This window comes from Mobula birostris, chromosome 4 (genome assembly GCF_030028105.1).
Source record: "Mobula birostris isolate sMobBir1 chromosome 4, sMobBir1.hap1, whole genome shotgun sequence".
In the NCBI taxonomy this organism is placed as follows: domain Eukaryota; kingdom Metazoa; phylum Chordata; class Chondrichthyes; order Myliobatiformes; family Myliobatidae; genus Mobula; species Mobula birostris.
Genome location: NC_092373.1, coordinates 65,579,528 through 65,597,183, shown reverse-complemented (window position 1 = coordinate 65,597,183; position 17,656 = coordinate 65,579,528). Strand labels below are relative to the sequence as shown.

The following is a 17,656-nucleotide window of genomic DNA, read 5'->3' as shown; positions in this document are numbered from 1 at the left end:
GTGTGGAGAGAACGAAGGGAATGTCTCTGATAAGATGGAGACCAAGGTAGACTCATGGCTCCAATGGCTGACAGAGAAAGCAGAGGATTTGTTAATCCCAACTAATCTGTCTGGAACAATACTGGAAAGATACAAACTGAAAAAGTAAGTTAAGTGAATCTTTCTGTGTTTTGAGATCAATAATGTGGCCAAAAAGAAAATGGGCTGATGTTCTTTGCCCTTGAATTTGGCCTCTTTGGCATAAGGTTGGAGATTAAAGATGTGTCAGTGGGAGTAGGACGGAGAATTAAAATGACAGGCAACTGTAACATTAGGATCACCATTTGGACTGGATGGATATGTTTTGCAAGGCCATTACACAATCTGTGATTGCTTTCTCTAAAATAAAGTAGGTCACATTGTGGTAGCACTAAATTGGAAGAAATTCGCCTGAAATATTAGCTTGGGTTCCTAGTTGATAGGAAAGGAAGAGCTGAAAGGGCAACTGGTGATACTGTACCTTCACAGTTCCATTAGAATATTTTGGTAAAGATGGACGTAGAGTCATTGAGGAAACAGTTCATTCAGAATGCTGAAGTGAGTAGGTTTGAAGCAAGGACTGCCCAATGTATCTCAGAAAGATACAGGCATAGTCTGGATACCTGCTGGATCCTTCACTAATTTTAAGAAATGAGTGGTCTTAAAGGAGAAGATGTTAAATGTGAGAACAAGTTCAATCTGGTGAAGGACTTCAAAATGAGATTAGCTAGACATATGTTCCAGGAAGAAGCAAGGACTTCCATGCCAGCCCAGTGTGAAATGTTAGTGCAGATGTTTTACAATTTACGATTTGGCTATATGCCAGTGCCAGATTGTTGGCTGGCTTTTCAATCTGACCAGCAGCAGAGTGCCAAGCAAGCTTGCACATCGTTGGTTTGATTACCATTAAAAATCATATCAAATACTATTTAAATTATTCATTGCCAGGACTAATTATCTTTTCAAGCATTCTTGAGGTCAAACAAAACAGTAGGTATTGCCTTTGATCAATGAAATCAAATGTCAAGCAGCATCAAATATTAAAAAAAATGATATTCCCATACACCACTCGTATCACAAAAATTGCACAATGTTTTTATTTCTTCCATTCATATTCCCTCAGATGACATTTCCATATGTCTGTCTGTGGAAAATTTGAAATTCTGCAAGGGTAACTTACCTAGCTATAGTCATTTATGAAATATTGAATGTTTAGTTTTTCTTCAATAAATTTATTCAATATAATTGCAAAGATTATGCTCTTCTGTTTAGAGACAGTTGAAAATGTATATTATTTTCTAATATAGTTATCCCTACTCCTCCCTGTTTCAAGTTATTTCCATGTTTTATAGCAATGTTTTGATGCTTAAATTAGAAGACTTTTTAAAACACTGCTCCTAGAATGCTTAGGGCAATTCTAAATCTTAATCACCACTTGAAACTTGACTGTTCTGAATAATTAATCTATTTTCCTAAGTGATTTGACCTGATGTTTACTTGATTTGCAGTATTCATTTGTATTAGGACTAATGGCTTCTACAGCACTCTCGACCCTAGTCTCACTGAGCAGGCTCTACACAGGAATGCACACTGTGCTGGTAAGAGATAAAGGTTGGCTTGTTAGTATTTTACCTGTCACCTGAAGAGAAGTATTTGAAACAAAAGTGAGCAAAGCAAATGAATAAACATTTGTTGATAGTAAATCAACAACAAGACATAAAACATAGGAGCAGGATTAGGCCATTCAGCCCATCAAGCCTGCTGCACCATTCAATATTAGATGATTTATTATCCCTCTCAGCCCCCTTTTTTTTCCTGCCTTTTCCCCAATGGCATTACTAATCAAGAACCTAACAACCTCCGCTTTAAGTACACCCAATGACTTTAGTTCCAGAGCCATTTGTGGTAATGAATGCTATAGATTCACCATTCTCTGGCTAAAGAAGTTCCTACTCATCTCTGTTTTAAAGGGATGTATCTCTGTTCTGATATGTGCCCCTGGTCCTAGACTCCCCCACTAGAGGAAATAACCTCTTCATGTCCATTCTATCAATATTCGATAGGTTTCAATGTAATTCCCCCTCATTCTTCTAAACTTCAGCAAATAGAGGCTGAGAACCATCAAATGCTCCTTGTACATTAACCTTTTCATTCCAGGATCATTCTTGTGAACATCCTCTGGAACTTCTCCAAAGCCAGCACATCCTTTCTTAGATGAGGGGCCCAAACATGCTCACAATACACCAAAGCAGTATGACCAATGCCTTATAAATCCTCAGCTTTTATGTTCTAGTCGTCTTGAAATGAATGCTAACATTGGATTTGCTTTCCTTATTCCTGACTCAACATGCAAATTAATCCTTAGATAATCCTGCACAAGGGCTCCCAGGTCCCTTTGCACCTCTGATTTCTGAATTTGACCACTGTTTAGAAAATAGTCAATGCCTTTAGTCCTGCTATCAAAATGCATGACCATACACTGCCCTACACCGTATGCCACCTGCCACTTCTTTGCCTTTTCCCCTAATCTGTCTAAGTCTTTCTGTAGGCTCCTTGATTCCTCAAAATTAGCTGCCACTCCACCTATCTTTGAATCATCTCCAAACTTGGCCACAAGGCTATCAATTCTGTCATCCTAATCATTGACATTTAACATGAAAAGAAACGGTCCTAACACAAAGCCCTGCAGAATAACACTAATCTCTGGCAGCCAACCAGAAAAGATCCCCTTTATTCCCAGTCTTTGTCTCATGCCAGTCAACCAATCACCTGTCCATTCTAGCATCTTTCCTGTAATGTCACAGGCTCTTATCGTGTTTAGCAGTCTCTTGTGCGGCACCTTGTCAAGGCATTCTGAAATCCAAGTAAACAACGTCCAGTGACCCTCCTTTCTCTATTCTGCTTGTTATTTCCTCAAATAATTCCATCAAATGTGTCAGGCTTAAGGAAACAATGCTAACTTTGGCCTATTTATCATTTACCTCCAAGTACCCTGAAGTCTTACCCATAGTAATGGACTCCGACATCTCCCCAACCACTGAAGTCAAACTAACTTGCCTATAATTTCCTGTCTTTTGCCTCCCTACCCTCTTAAAGAGAGGAGAGGCATTTGCAAATTTCCAGTCCTCCGGAACCATTACAGAATCTAGTGTTTCTTGAAAATTCACTACTGATGTCTCCAGAATCTGTTCAGCTACCCCTTTTAGAACACTGGGGTATCGTCCATCTGGTCCAAGTGACTTATTTACCTTCAGACCTTTGTGTCTCAAGCACCTTCTCCTTAGAAATAGCAAATACACTTACTTCTGCCCCCCAGGCTCTCTTGTATTTCTGTCATGCTGCTGGTAAGACTTGTTGAGTTCATTCACTATTTTCTTGTCCCTATTACTACCTCACTAGTGTCATTTTCGAGCGATGTAATATCCACTTTTGCTTCTTTTCTACTCTTCAATATTCTGAAAAATCTTTTGGTATCCTTTTTTATATTATTGCATAGCTTACATTCATAGTTTGTCTTTTCTCTCTGCATTGCATTTTTAATTGCATGGCAATCCTCTAGTTTCCTGTTTGAACAATTATTATTTCAGGTCTGAGCAAATTCTGTATTAATGTATCCTAATGCAGGTTTGATATATTCCCTGCTTCAAGGTCATCTGTCTCTATTGCTCAAAAAATTGGCTCCAGAATACCCCTGCTGGTATAGCTTTATAGGTTACAAGAATGACTCAAAATCACTGCTGATTTATTATCTCCATCAAAATATCAATTGACTTCAGTGTCTTCAATCTAGGTGGTGGATCATCTTAACTAAAGGCCTCGCTCTGAGTTTACCACTCATTTAAAATGGACAGTGCATTCAAATCTGCAGATGTAAAACAAGAACTGCTTTGAGTTCAGTTGTGAAGCCAGTAGCACTGCAATAAAAGCTGTCTGGACTGTATGGCTTTATAGCCTAGAAAATAACAGTAGCTGCAGAGAAAGTAGATGCATTGGATGTAATAGAAAGAGGAAAGTGGAGGCGAAGTGTAGAAATTCATAAGGGAAGAATGTAGTTAATTGTGTATTGCTGTAACTCCTACTATTCACAATGTACATTAATGATTTAAATTCTGGAATTAAAATCAAAATTTCCTAGTTTGATACTTTAGCAGGGCTGGGTATTGAGCAGTCAACACTGAGGAGGCTTGCAACAAATCACTGGTGGGTATTAATGGCAGACAAATAATTAGAGGTCCAACACAGATAAAAGAAGGAAGAATAGGGAAATTGCTTACAAAATGGGGTAGAAGAGGAAAGAAATCGTAGAGTTCAAATGGACCAAATTACTGAAGTTGTGCCACAGGCTGGCAGGGTCAGGGTAAATCAAGCTCTTGGTTTTGTAGAGTGATAGAATTGGGAAATAAAGTTAAGATAAGCTTGTATCAAAAATTAGTTACACCACACCTCCAGTCCTGCACATTGTTCTGATTGGCATACCACAAAATGTATATAAAACAGAATGGAGAGGGTGCAGAGAGGATTTTAAAAGAATATCAAAAATGTATGATCAGGCATATCCAAAGAAGAAAGATAGACTCATTTATTTTCTTGAGAACTGAAAGCAGAGGGCTGACCTAACAGATGTCTGTAAAAATGTAAAACAGTTTTGAAAGAGTGCAAGAGCTTAGTCAGAAGAGATTCACCGTAAACTAAAGTTTATAATTTGGAAGAAAGAAAGGATGATGATGGGGAGTAGCTGTAACAAATTGTGTAAATGATTTAAAGGGAGGCTGGATAAGCATTTGTGAAGGGAAATAAAGGAATGTTGGATCACATGGATAGATTTAGATACAGAAAGACAGGATGAGGCTTGATTGGGAGCTAAATGATGGTATGGATTGGTGGAGCTGAATGTTTCTATGCTACGTCTTCTAATAATCATATAACTTTAAATAATTTCCAAATTCTTGGATTCTTGTGGTTTATAAGGCATAATTTGAAAACAGATTGCTCTAAAAGTGGATAGAGAAAGTAAGTTAAATGCTGGAATGAATTATTACAGAACAAGACGATGGGTCATTTACTTTGATTGCTATGCTTTTGAGTTGAAGATAGAGTAAATAATTTTATCAGCAGGTCCAACTAGCAATATGAAGGGAAGACCAACAAATGTAGTGTATTGGACTTAATGCAAGCATTCAATGAGGGTCTACACAAGCCTGTTCTAGAAGAGTAGAACTCATTAGCATAGACTGAGGATTAGACATGGACAAAAAGAAACTAGATATGTGAGCAATTTTGATTGAGAGGGTGTCAGTGCCAGTGCTTGGCTGTATACAATCTATACATTGTAGGTGACAGGATCGGAGGTAATATATCAAAGTATACTAATACAAAGCTAGGTAGAAAAAAAATGAGCCCTGATGATACATGGGTATGTAGTGACCAGATATTTAAAAATAAAATAGCATTTCCTATTTGGCTAGGAAGAGTGGAAAAAACGATTTTAAAATGTTGACAAATAATTACAAAGGTAACCTGAAGCCAGGAAGGCTGTTAATACATTAGCCTTTATTGCAATGGCATATAAATACAAAATTTTGTTCAAATAATGTAGAGGGGTAATGAGATCAATCCACAAGAGGAAACTGAGAGGAATAAACCTAGAGGCTCTGCGTGAAGGAGAGGATTTTGCTAACTCTCTAGAGGGTTTGACGGAATAGGTTCAGGATAAGAATTCAGCTACGTAAGACAAATGAGAATCAGGTCATTCAGAGAGGAATCATTGTTATTAAGTAAGTTGGGGGCTCTGGACATGCAATCATTGAATACATTCAAGATTCAGTTTGACAGACTTTTGGGCATTGATGTAATATGGGCTTTGTGTGGGAAGGTAGCGGTTTGTGGAAGGTCTTACTAGCTGGAAAAATAAATTCAAGGGGCTGTTTAGCCTCTTCTGCTCCGATTTCTTGGTTTTAGTGCACACATATTAAGAATGGCTAACTTGATCAGAAAGCTGTTGAAAATCACGTAGACACACTTCTTAATCGGTGGAAAAAACTATTTGTTGATAAATAATGCATGAGATCTGGCCTAATAACTTGAAAATTACTTAGAAAAAATTATCTTGGAATTTTTCAAAAATGTATCATTGTAGTAGCTTAATTAAATACTGTATTTGGTCAAAGCATTCTAATTTGTTTATGTCATTTTCAGGATGTGATCTGTGGAATCCTCCTTACTGCAGTACTTATGGGCCTGACATACCCTTTCTGGAACATTCTCGATAATCTACAGTTAACCAGTCCCCTAACTCCAGTCATTGCAGTAGTTATGCCCTTTCTCATGAGTTATAACTATCCAGAATTAGATCATTACAGCCCAACCCGGGGAGACACCACCATAATCCTAGCTGTGGCATCAGGGTGCACCATTGGCTTTTGGATGAACTACCAATATGGTCAAACATATGAGCCTACAGGATCTCTCCCATTCGAAATACCTTCTATAACTCTCAAGGTTGCGTTGATATCCAGTGCACGCTTTCTCATTGGAATTGTTGTTCTCGTTGCCACTCGCTTAATTGTCAAAACTCTCTCCCTCAAAGTACTATATGCTTGGTTTGATGTTACGGAATATAATCTGGAAGCCAGGAAGAGACTAGAGATTGAAGTGCCCTATAAATTTGCGACATATTCATCCATTGGCTTCATTGCAACAGTACTCGTACCATTGCTGTATCAATTACTCAAACTATTGTGATGATAAATGGCATTGAACGATTTCTCTACAAATTTTGAGTATGAGACGCATTCCATGTGTTGATGAAGACCCACTGTAAAGAAATCTCCTGTAGATGCTATAAGGACTCAACCTTTTAAATATTTTTAAGGATGCAAATCCTTTTTAAAAATTTAGTTGCAACAAGTTTCCAGACAGCCTAGTCCAGAACATGTGTGTAATATGATGTACTAGTCCACAAGAGACCATCAATTCCACCACCTCTTGCTTTTCTTTTCCTCTCTACAGATGCGTTTGAGATGAGGGGCTATAAATATGAACCCACATTCTATCATTCCTTACTGTCATGTGCTGCTGCTGTAACGTGCCTCAAATATAGCTTTTCATTGGAGATTTAAAAAAAACTTTGAAAGTACTTCATGTCAATTTGTAATTGGAAATCAGTGCAATTTACAGCAGTAGCTGCATTTCAAATACTTCATTGGGTGGAGCAATGCCTCGGGAAGTACTTATGTTTTGAAAGGTGCAAATGTTTCTTTTGAGGCCTACTAATCGCATGTTTAAAAAAAAGTTGTTAAATTTTCCTGTATAAATATGTAGATTCTTTCAATCAGGTCATTGATCCAAATTTGACAAGTTTGTTTCCATTAGAATGTAAAATGTTTGTTTATCTGATTATGCAGCATTGCTAATGAAGTTCTTTAGGAATACAAACTTTTCCATAACATGAATGCAGTTGGAGTAAGACAGTCTTTTCCAATAATGAAATCTTACTAAATTTCATTCCACAAATGATTCACTTTAGATTGAATACTGTATTTTGACCGGATAATTGCTACAAAAACAACTGCGTACATTTATATAGCACCTTCAACTGAAAAATATCCAATGCTGTTTTATCATTATCACAGATTTTTAAAAAAGACATTATTGAAAAGAGAATGGAGAGTCAGGCATTTAGTCACGATTTTATGTTTAATCAGGTGTAACTATGCAAAGTTGAAGTAACTAAATTATTAATACTTTAGTAAAGACACTCAAAATAAGTCTCTCAAATAGATGTCTCCATTTATAATGGAAATATTGTAAAATAATTTACTAGTGTTGGCCTCAAAGAATCTTAAAATGGGTTGTACTGAAGGCATGAGGTTATTCCAAAACTTCAGTGTAATACCACCTTGATTATTTTCAAAAGCACTTTTGCTCTATACTGTGGCGGTGAGGGGGGGAGGGGGGAGTGAATTAGATTTCATTTAATTTGCGTACAATTTTTGAATTGTATTTGGATAATGATAAAATTTGTACCTTCCAATATATTAATGGAATATGTTGAAGATGATTCATCTATATGTAGAAAAAATATTGCACATTAAAAAGTGTTTCTTGTTTATAATTTAAATTGCATAAAACTCCCATGCAGTTCACTGCAAGACTGAATCTGATTGTACCTTTTCATAAGATAATTGTATTGACATTGTGTTATATTGTTAAGTCCTCCTCATTACATTGATCCATCGGAAGTGGTTAATGTTTCCAGAAAAATTGAATACATTGAGAAAATAAAATGTGTGAAGATTAAAGTCACAATTCTGCCCATTTGTAGGCATAAAGTTAACATGGGTGGAATTTTTTTTTGGAGAAAAACAATTAAGCATGCCATTAAAGAGCAACTGCAATAGATCGGGACTCTTTCTCCTGAAGTGATGAGGCTGAGGGGTAATTCTATAAATGTTTGTAAAATTATGAGGACCAAAAAAAGTGTAGATAGTCTTTTTCGCCTCAGTTTAAAATTTGAGGGCACCGATTTAAGATGAGAGGGGAAGATCTAAAGAGGATCTGAGGGGCAAGTTTTTCCACATAGATGGTAAGTTAGTTTATTTTTGTCATGTGTACTGAGATACAGTGGAAAAACTTACCTTGCATACAGTCCATACGGATCAGTTCATTACAATGGTGAATCGAGGTAGTACCTACCAGATAAAACAATAATGGGGTGCAGAATAAAATGCACTGCCCTTTCTCTGGAGCTGTTACAAGGTCTCAACAAGCTAGATTGAGAGGTTAAGAGTCCATCTTATCATACTAGGGAAACATTTAATAATCTTACAATCTTAGTTGGATTGTAGCTGTACTTGAACCTGGTAATACATGTTTTCAAGCTTTTCTGTCTTCTGGGGGGGTGGGGAGAGCAAAGGATATCTGGGATAGTTGAGATCTTTGATTATGCTGGCTCCTTTACTGAGACAGTGAGAAGTGTAGACAGAGAGCCAATGAAGTAGGGGGCTTGGTTTCTGTGATGGGCCATGTTTACAATCTCTGAAATTTCTTGTAGTCTTCGGTAGAGCAGTTGGCATACAAGCCATAATGCATCCGTATGCTTTTTGTAGTGGATTGCCAAAATACGGTGAGGATCAAAGGGGACGTGCCATCCTGAGGAAGTAGAGAAGCTGGTGAGCTTTCTATGCTATTGGTCTTGTTCACTCCTAGTAACTTGAAATTTCTTTCCTCACAATTGGTGGTGGATGTGTGGAACAAACTGCCAAAGGAGATAGTAGCGGTGGGTATATTTACAAGATTTAAATGTTTGGACAGGCGCATTGATAGGAAGGTTGTAGAGGGATGTAGACTGGATGCCGCCAAATGGGTTGTCATAGATAAGTATCTTGGTTGGGATGGAAGAGTTGGGCCAAAACAAAAATCCTTTAATCTGATCACCTCTACCCAACTTTATAAATCTGCAAATTAAGACATAAGCTGCCAAGTGGATGTACTCCTTGCCAAGTAATTAGTGCCAACAGGTCAAATAAAACTAAGGCTATACTTGGGCACACTACAATCAGGTTGGCTTTAATGGTCTTTTGGATCTTTTTATGCCTTCTGCTTTTTTCACCTTTAGCTGCTTCTTATGTGTTTCTTTGTAGTCTGGTGAGATATGGTGTTGGGACTGGAGAAGGAGTATATGGATAGCAAGAGACTAGTGGGCAAAGGAGGGCAGACCGAGGGAGACCACATTCCAGAGATTTTATTTAATTGAATATCCTACAATCAGCTAAAGAGACGTGTGTGCCATCTCTTTTTCACCAAAGGATGTGGACTGGGCCATCAGGCGTAGATATGCAGCTCTACTGCTTTTTATTGACCAGCACCCTGCCACTCTCCAGTCTGCTTCTGGCTGTAAAGTTCATTGTGCATTAAATGCCCCAGCTGCCACTGAGAGAGTGCTGCCAGTGACACAGAAAGCAAAGTTAATGCATGTACAATAGCAGCTAATACGAGATCATTATTCTTGTCCAATGCAACTTTCTATCTAGCTTACAAATATCCTTTAAGAAAAGCATATCATCCTTACTGAATCTGGCCGATGTATGACCAGCAACAATATGGCTGCTTCTAAAACTAACTTTCTATGGGTGGTACTAATCACTAATGTTCCACACTGATCTATGTTGGACCTACAATTATTCATAATATTTATCAATGACAAACAAGTAAGTGGCCATTTATACAAGTTTGCTAATAATGCTGGGATTGCTGGAAAGTAGAAAAAGTAGTGATTTGGGAGTTCAATCAGACAGAATGTAAAGGTTAAATATAAAGTTTAGGGGAACTGCAAATGTTCAATGGCCACTAACCACTACCTTCTCAGTGGAATTAAACAGAATAACAAATACTAACCTCTTTTAAACTTTTCATTTGATTTTAATTCATTTTCAGAGGTAGTGCATGGTAACTGGCCCCTGATCCTACACCAGCCAGTTACAGTCATGTGACCAATTAACCTACTAACCCGTACATCTTTGGAATCTGGGAGGAGCCAAGAGAACCTGGGGGACACTCGTGGTCACAGAGAGAATGTACAAACTCCTTGCACATAGCAGCAGAATTGAACCCAGATCAATGGTGCTGTGGTAGTAGTACACTAATCATTATACCACCGTGCCACTTCTGGCTGACAATGCTAAACGCTGTGACAAAGGGAAAATAAAACCATAAGACACAGGCGTAGAATTAGGCCATTTGTGCCATTGGGACTGCTCCGTCATTCCACCGCAGCTGACTTATTAACCCTCAACCCTATTCTCCCATCCTCTCCCTGTAACCTTTGACACCCTGACTAATCAAGAACATATCAACCTACATTTTAAATATATCCAGTGACTTAGAATTCTGAGGAAGTGCCCACTGGTCCTAGACCACCCCATACAGGAAACATCCTCGCCACGTCTACCTTTCAATATTCGATAGGTTTCAATGAGATCCCCCTCATTGTTCTAAACCCCAGCGAGTACCTAGCCACAGCAATCAAATGCTCCTCATTTGTTAACCCTTTCATTCCTGTGATCATTCTTGTAAACCTCCTCTGGACCCTCTGCAATGCCAGCATCGTGATTCAATAAGGGGCCCAAATCTGCGCAGAATATTCCAACTGCAGGCTGACTGAAGTCTCAGCTTTTATATTCTAGTCTTCTAGAAATGAATGCTAACATTTCATTAGCTTTCATCACTGACGCAACCTTTAGATTAACCTTTAACCTTTAGGGAATCCTGCACGAGGACTACCAAATCCCTTTGCACCTCTGATTACTGAATTTTCTCTCCATTTAGAAAATACTCTACACCTTTAATCCTTCTACCAAAGTACATGACCATACCTTCCCTACACTGTATTTCATCTGCTACTTCCTTGCCCATTCTCCCAATCTGTCCAAGTCTTCCTGCAGACTCTGCTTCTTCAGCTCTACTTGTCACTCACCTATCTTTGTATCATATGCAACTTTCTTCACAGTACCATAAATTCCATCATCCAAGTCATTGATACATAGCGTGACATGAAGTAGTCCCATCAGTGACCCCTGCAGAATATCACTAGTCACCAGCAGCCAATTAGAAAAGGCCCCCTTTATTCCTACACTTAGCCTGCTGTCGGTAAGCCAACCTATCCATACTAGTATCTTTTCTGTAATAACATGCACACATATCATGTTGAGCAGCCTCATGTGTGGCAGCAAGTAAACATTCACCAACACTCCTCTGTTTATCCTTCCTGTTATTTCCTCAAAGATTTCCTATTCAGGAAACCATGCTGACTTTGACCTATTTTATCATGTGCCTCCACATATCCCAAAACTTTGTCCTTAGTAATGGACTCTGACCACTGAAGTCAGGCTAACTGGCCTATAATTTCCTGTCTTTTGCCTCCTCCGTTTCTTAAACAGTAGAGTGATGTGTGCAATTACCCAGTCCTCTGGAACCATACTAGAATCTAGTGACTCTTGAAAGATCACTACTAATACTTCCACAATCTCTTCAGCTACATCTTTCAGAACCCTGGAGTGTACATCTGGTCCAGATGACATCTACCTTCTTCCTAGTAACTCACTTTTGTTCCCCGATATTCACGAATTTCTGCCATGCAGCTGGTCTCTCCTGCATTGAAGACTGATACAAAATGCTTAAGGTTTGTCTGTCATTTCTTTGTCCTTCAGTACTATCTTGCCAGCCCCATCTTACATAAATCTGATACCTGCTCTTGCCTCTTTTACTCTATATCTGAAAAAAACTTTTGGTATCCACTTTTATATTATTGGCAAGTTTACCTTAATATTTCACCTTTTCTCTCCTTACCACTTTTTTCCGTTGCCTTCTGTTGATTAGTAAAAGCTTCATAATTCTCTTAGCTCCCCTCTTCATCATTTTTGCTTTTATGCTGTTCCTGGTTTCCTGTATCGGCTACTATTGCCTCATCCTCCCTTAAGAATACTTATATGTGAAAAAGCCATCCTGGGCCTTCCAAATTGCTCCCACAAATTCCTGCTATTGTTCTTCTGCTGTTATCCCTGCAATGTCCCCTTCCAAGCAACTACAGCCAGCCCCTCTCTCATCCTCTGTAGTTCCCTTTACTCCTTGGTAATACTAATATATCAGATTTTGGCTTCTCCCTTTCAAACTGCAGGGTGAATTCTGTCATGTGATCACTGACTCCTAAGGGTTCCTTTACCTTAAGCTCCCAAATCAAAACCTGGTTCATTATACAACATCCAATCCAGAATTTCCTTTTCCCCAAGTGGTTCAATGCACAAACATTCTACAAATTCCTTCTCTTGGGATCCAGCTCCAACCTGATTTTTCCAATCTACCTACATATTAAAATCCTTCATTACTATTATAACATTCCCCTTTTTACATGCCTTCTCTATGTCCTGTTGTAATTTGCAACCCAAGTCCTGGCTACTGTTCAGAGGCCTGTATATAACTACCATCAGGTTCTTTTTATTCTTGCAGTTTCTTAACTCTACCCAGAATGCTTCTACATCTTCCAATCCCATATCACCTCTTTCTAAGGATTGGATTTTATATTATTTTTAGCAGCAGAGCCACTCCACTCTCTCTGCCTACTTACTTGTCCTTTCAATACAATGTGTATCTTTGGAAGTTAAGTTCCAACTATGATCCTCTTTTAGCCATGACTCAGTGATACACATGTCATACCTGCTCATTTCTAACTGTACTACAAGATCATCTACCTTATACTGTATACTGCATGCATCCAAATATAATACCTTCAGTCAACCTTTTCAATTTTGCTCTGTTTCCAGAAGTTAAAATTATCCTTAAATTTTCTTATTTATTCTAAAGACTTTCATTTCCTCTTCTGCACTCTCCTTCCCTTTTACTTTATCCTCACTTTTCCAAACTGCTGAACCGACAATTTAATTTAGAGATACACTTCAACCCATCCCACTGACTGCAATTTTGTCCTGTCAGCTGTCTATCAAATTCAAGTTCAGTTGCCATCCAACCATACACACAAATACAGCACAGCGAAAAGCATTCTTTGGGAGCCAAGGTGCAAAACGTAGTATGAACAGTCATATGCAGCACAAGGCACATATAGTTACAATAACGTAAAACGTATAGTCATGAAACATTATAGTACAAGTCGTCGAATGTCATGACCTGTAGATTGATGGTGCATTGGATGTTGTCCTGCAGCCATGTTTCTGCAAAGACAAGCACACAGTCTTCAGTCACACACGAGTGCACCTGCAGACGAACGCAGCCCAGCTTTATCTTCCAACAGGTGAACACTTGAGGCACGACGGGTCCTTCTTCAGAGTCTCACTAAATGTTGCACCTACTTGTATGCCAACTGCCCCACTCTCTACCCTAACACTCCAGTTCCTAGCCCGTTCCAAATTAGTTTAATTAAAAGGCATCCATTAGACTTGTGAGACCATGGATCTGCGCCTGGACAGTCTTCACTCTCCAGGGTATAGGCCTGGGCAAGGTTGTATGGAAGACCGGCAGTTGCCCATGCTGCAAGTCTCCCCTCTCCACGACACCGATGTTGTCCAAGGGCGAGGGTTGATACAGCTTGGCACCAGAGTCGTCGTAGAGCACTGTGTGGTTAAGTGCCTTGCTCAAGGATACAACATACTGTCTCGGCTGGGGCTCGAACACACGACCTTCAGGTCACTAGTTGAATGCCTTAACCAATTGGCCACATGCCCACACCAAATTAGTTTATACCTTCCCCATCAGCTCTAGCAAACCTGCCAGCAGAGATATTGGTCCCCCTTGTGTTCAAGTGTAACCTGTCCTTTTTTGTACAGGTCCTACCTTCCCTGAAGGGATCCCAGTGATCCAGAAATCTGAAGCCCTGTTCCCTGCTCCCTCCTCCAGTTCCTCAGGCACACATTAATCTGACAAATCATCCTATTCTTACCCTTACTTTCACATGGCACAGGCAGCAATCCAGATTACTACCCTTGAGGTCCTGCATTTCAGCTTTCTACCTATGTGGCTCCCTATAAATAAAGTACATATGTAAAACTTGTTACATATGGGACACACCTTAACAAGGATGCAATATTTGCAAATAATGCATTGTAGATAAACCAGGACCAGGCCATAACCTTAAATTAGCAGGCTATTCAGATGAGAATCAGGAAACTGCTCTTTGTATAATGAATGCCAAATGTGCCACACTCTTCCACAAAACAAAACAGTAACCTTAGCTCAATTATTAATTTGAGATCTATGAAGGGCAAGACCTTATGGCAACAAAATTATAAGTGGAAACCAAAGCAGCTACATCAAATTGAGATTCCACTTAACTTTGATCCCATAGAATGGCAGAACAGGGCAAATGTCGTATGGCTGTCTCTGTGGACTTAGCTGAGAGCCATGGAAGATGACATGAAAGTGGTTCTGAATTATTAATGAATGGCAAAGGAATTGCAGGGCATCAAACACCTACTTTTATTTCTATTTTGTTATGTTCTTTTACTGAATATATTAATTATGCCACAAAACCATTGAAAAAAAGAGGTAATGTTGTTAACCTTAATTTTCAAATTCAGTGTAAAATTATCAGTATTTGAAGATGCAACCTCAGAATGTCATTGCACATCAAGCATGAAGGGCGAAGGTTTGCCAAGGATTACTATCAATTCAAAATTGTATTTATCAGTGTACTACTTAGGTCAGCAGGAAAAAAAAACCATAATGCAATGATCTTGTTTCTGTCTGGTTCCATTGCAGACAGATTGAAAATGGCAAATAAGGTTGAAAAAGTATTTAAAAAGCATGTAGTATTCAAGCTTCTATAATTGGCAGCCAGATATGTTCGATCAGGTTATGGTTAGAACTCCGACTGCGCTACTCAAGGACATCGATTTTCATTTGAAGTCACTCCATGGTTGTTCTGGCAGTGTGCTTTGGCTCGTCGTCCTGCAGAAAGACTAACTTCCTCCCCAGCTTTAAGTTTCTGGCAGAGACTAGCATGTCTTTTTTTATCCAGGAGCTCTCTGTATTTAGCAGCATTCATCTTCCCATCAATCTTGGTCAGATCTCCAGTCCCTGCTGCTGTAAAACATCACTATAGCATGACGTTACCTCCACCATACCTTACAGTAGGGATGGTGTCACCTGGCTAATGCGCAATATACCCTACAAAGTTCCTCTTTAGTCTCATTCAAACACAAGACCGTCTTCCACATCTTTACAGTACCTAAGTGACAGTTCGCAAACTGCAATTTTTTTTCAAACCAGGATTTCTTCCTTGCCACTCTTCCATGAATACCATTTTTATGCAAGGCCTTGGAGATCATGGAGTCATGAACTTCATCTCCTGTTGCAGCCACTTACTTCTGCAGCTCAATCAAACTGACTGTTGGCATTATGGTAGCCTGACCTAGGCAGTGTGGCTGCAGTTTCATATTTTACCCACCTTTTCACGATGGACTGCACTGAGCTCCGAAGCCACTTCAGAGCCCAGTGCCTTTGAGATGGTTTTGTACCATTCCCCAGATTTGTGTTTCTCAAATTTCCCTAACTTCCCTCGAATGCATTTTTGTCTTCGTTTTGGTTTGGTATGTTGAAAAGTTGGACCTTACAGAGAAAGGGGTCAGTTGGTAAGGTAATATAGCACATTGCATCAAAGCGGATGAATACTTTTTCAGCCTCACAGTTTTGGTTTTTAACTTTTAATAAATTGTTGACACATTTTGGAATATTCCTTTTGATTTGACATGATGCATAATGTTTTGTAGATTATCTCAAAAATTCCTACTTCAATATATTTTAAATTTAGAAACTGAGACAGTAAAATGTGAAATTAGTTGTGGAAGCTGAATTTTTTTTTTCCAGGCACTGTAATTAGGATAAACTGGGGCTCTCCACAGAGAAGAGGACTTTGCAAGGGGATATGTCAGGGGTATTTAAAATCATGAAGGTTAAAACTGGTTCCATTAGTGGAAAGGGTAACAACCAGGGAGAATAGAATGAATATGATTGCATCACTTCTGTTTTTTTTTGCCCAAAAAAGTTTATATTTTGTTTTATGGACTCAGCAGTTACAGTCTGAAATGTACTAGCAACAGCAGCTGCAGAGGGAGATTCAAAAGGAAGTTGGGTAATCATCTGAAATTGCCAGGCTATGGTGAGAGTATAGGGGAGTCTGCAGAACCCATTGTAATTCTGTGATCTATTTCTGCAATACTAACTGCATTATACTGAAAGTGAAAGACATTTATGAAACAAGACAACAGCATTCCACTTTTTCAAGCAAAATTGCTTAAGGTGACATTAAAACAAGAATGCTTTTAAATAAGCATCTGATAATAGATTAGATGGTAGCACCAGAGGAAGAGAGAAATTTCACATTAAGAATCAGAACTGTAGTGACTGTACCTGTACTTAAATAACTCACTTTTGGTAATTATTAAACTTTTCATATATCATCCATAAAGGTAGGAGAATTATTTTTAAAAGAATGTTAAAAAGATAGAAGACAGTGCATCTCGGTGAAAGTAGAAAGAGGAGATAGGTAATGACAATTCCTCCCCTGACACCACCTTCCCACCCCTGATGGTGCTTGACCTGCTGAGATTTTGTTTGCTCCAGATTCCAGTATCTGCAGTCTCTTGCGTCAGTAAGATAACATTTACATTTCACACAAATTGCAACATTTTAACTGATCAAATACTAATTCATGAAATTAAACCAATTGCAAAGTAACACTATCCCCAAAAGATCAGCTAATTAATGCTGATCCGTGACCCTCCATGATTATATATTTGAATGACCAAGTGCATTCATTTGCTGTTTCATCTGGGATACCAGTATTGGTGAGATGTAATGTAAAAGCTAATGGCATCTTGAAAACAGATATTTTCTTCAGTATTATGTAATGCAGAAAGGTTAAGGTGCAGGCATTGTGAATCTGAAGGAATACATACTGTACAGCCTTACTTAACATAATGATCAATCCCAGACCTTTTGTTTGTTGTTGTGTAACAATTGTGCAAAACATTTCAATGTCTCTAATTTACCACCTGCACAATTCCAAGTGAAAAGGTTTGTGACAGCCAGTATTTCCAAGCACCAAGAATTGAACCTCTTTGACGTCAGATGC

At 38.7% G+C, this 17,656-nt stretch overlaps 1 protein-coding gene across 4 annotated transcripts in view; it reads left to right on the top strand.

The window, feature by feature from the left end:
- sgpp2 (sphingosine-1-phosphate phosphatase 2) overlaps nucleotides 1-8,353 on the top strand; it is a 41,664-nt gene extending 33,311 nt beyond the window's left edge. For all 4 annotated transcript variants that reach the window (XM_072254613.1, XM_072254615.1, XM_072254616.1 and 1 more), the window contains 2 exons: nucleotides 1,527-1,616; nucleotides 6,214-8,353. In XM_072254613.1, the coding sequence (XP_072110714.1) occupies nucleotides 1,527-1,616; nucleotides 6,214-6,759 (636 nt within the window). In that variant the 3' untranslated portion in view covers nucleotides 6,760-8,353. The remainder of the gene's footprint in view (nucleotides 1-1,526; nucleotides 1,617-6,213) is intronic.
- Nucleotides 8,354-17,656: the final 9,303 nt, after the last annotated feature.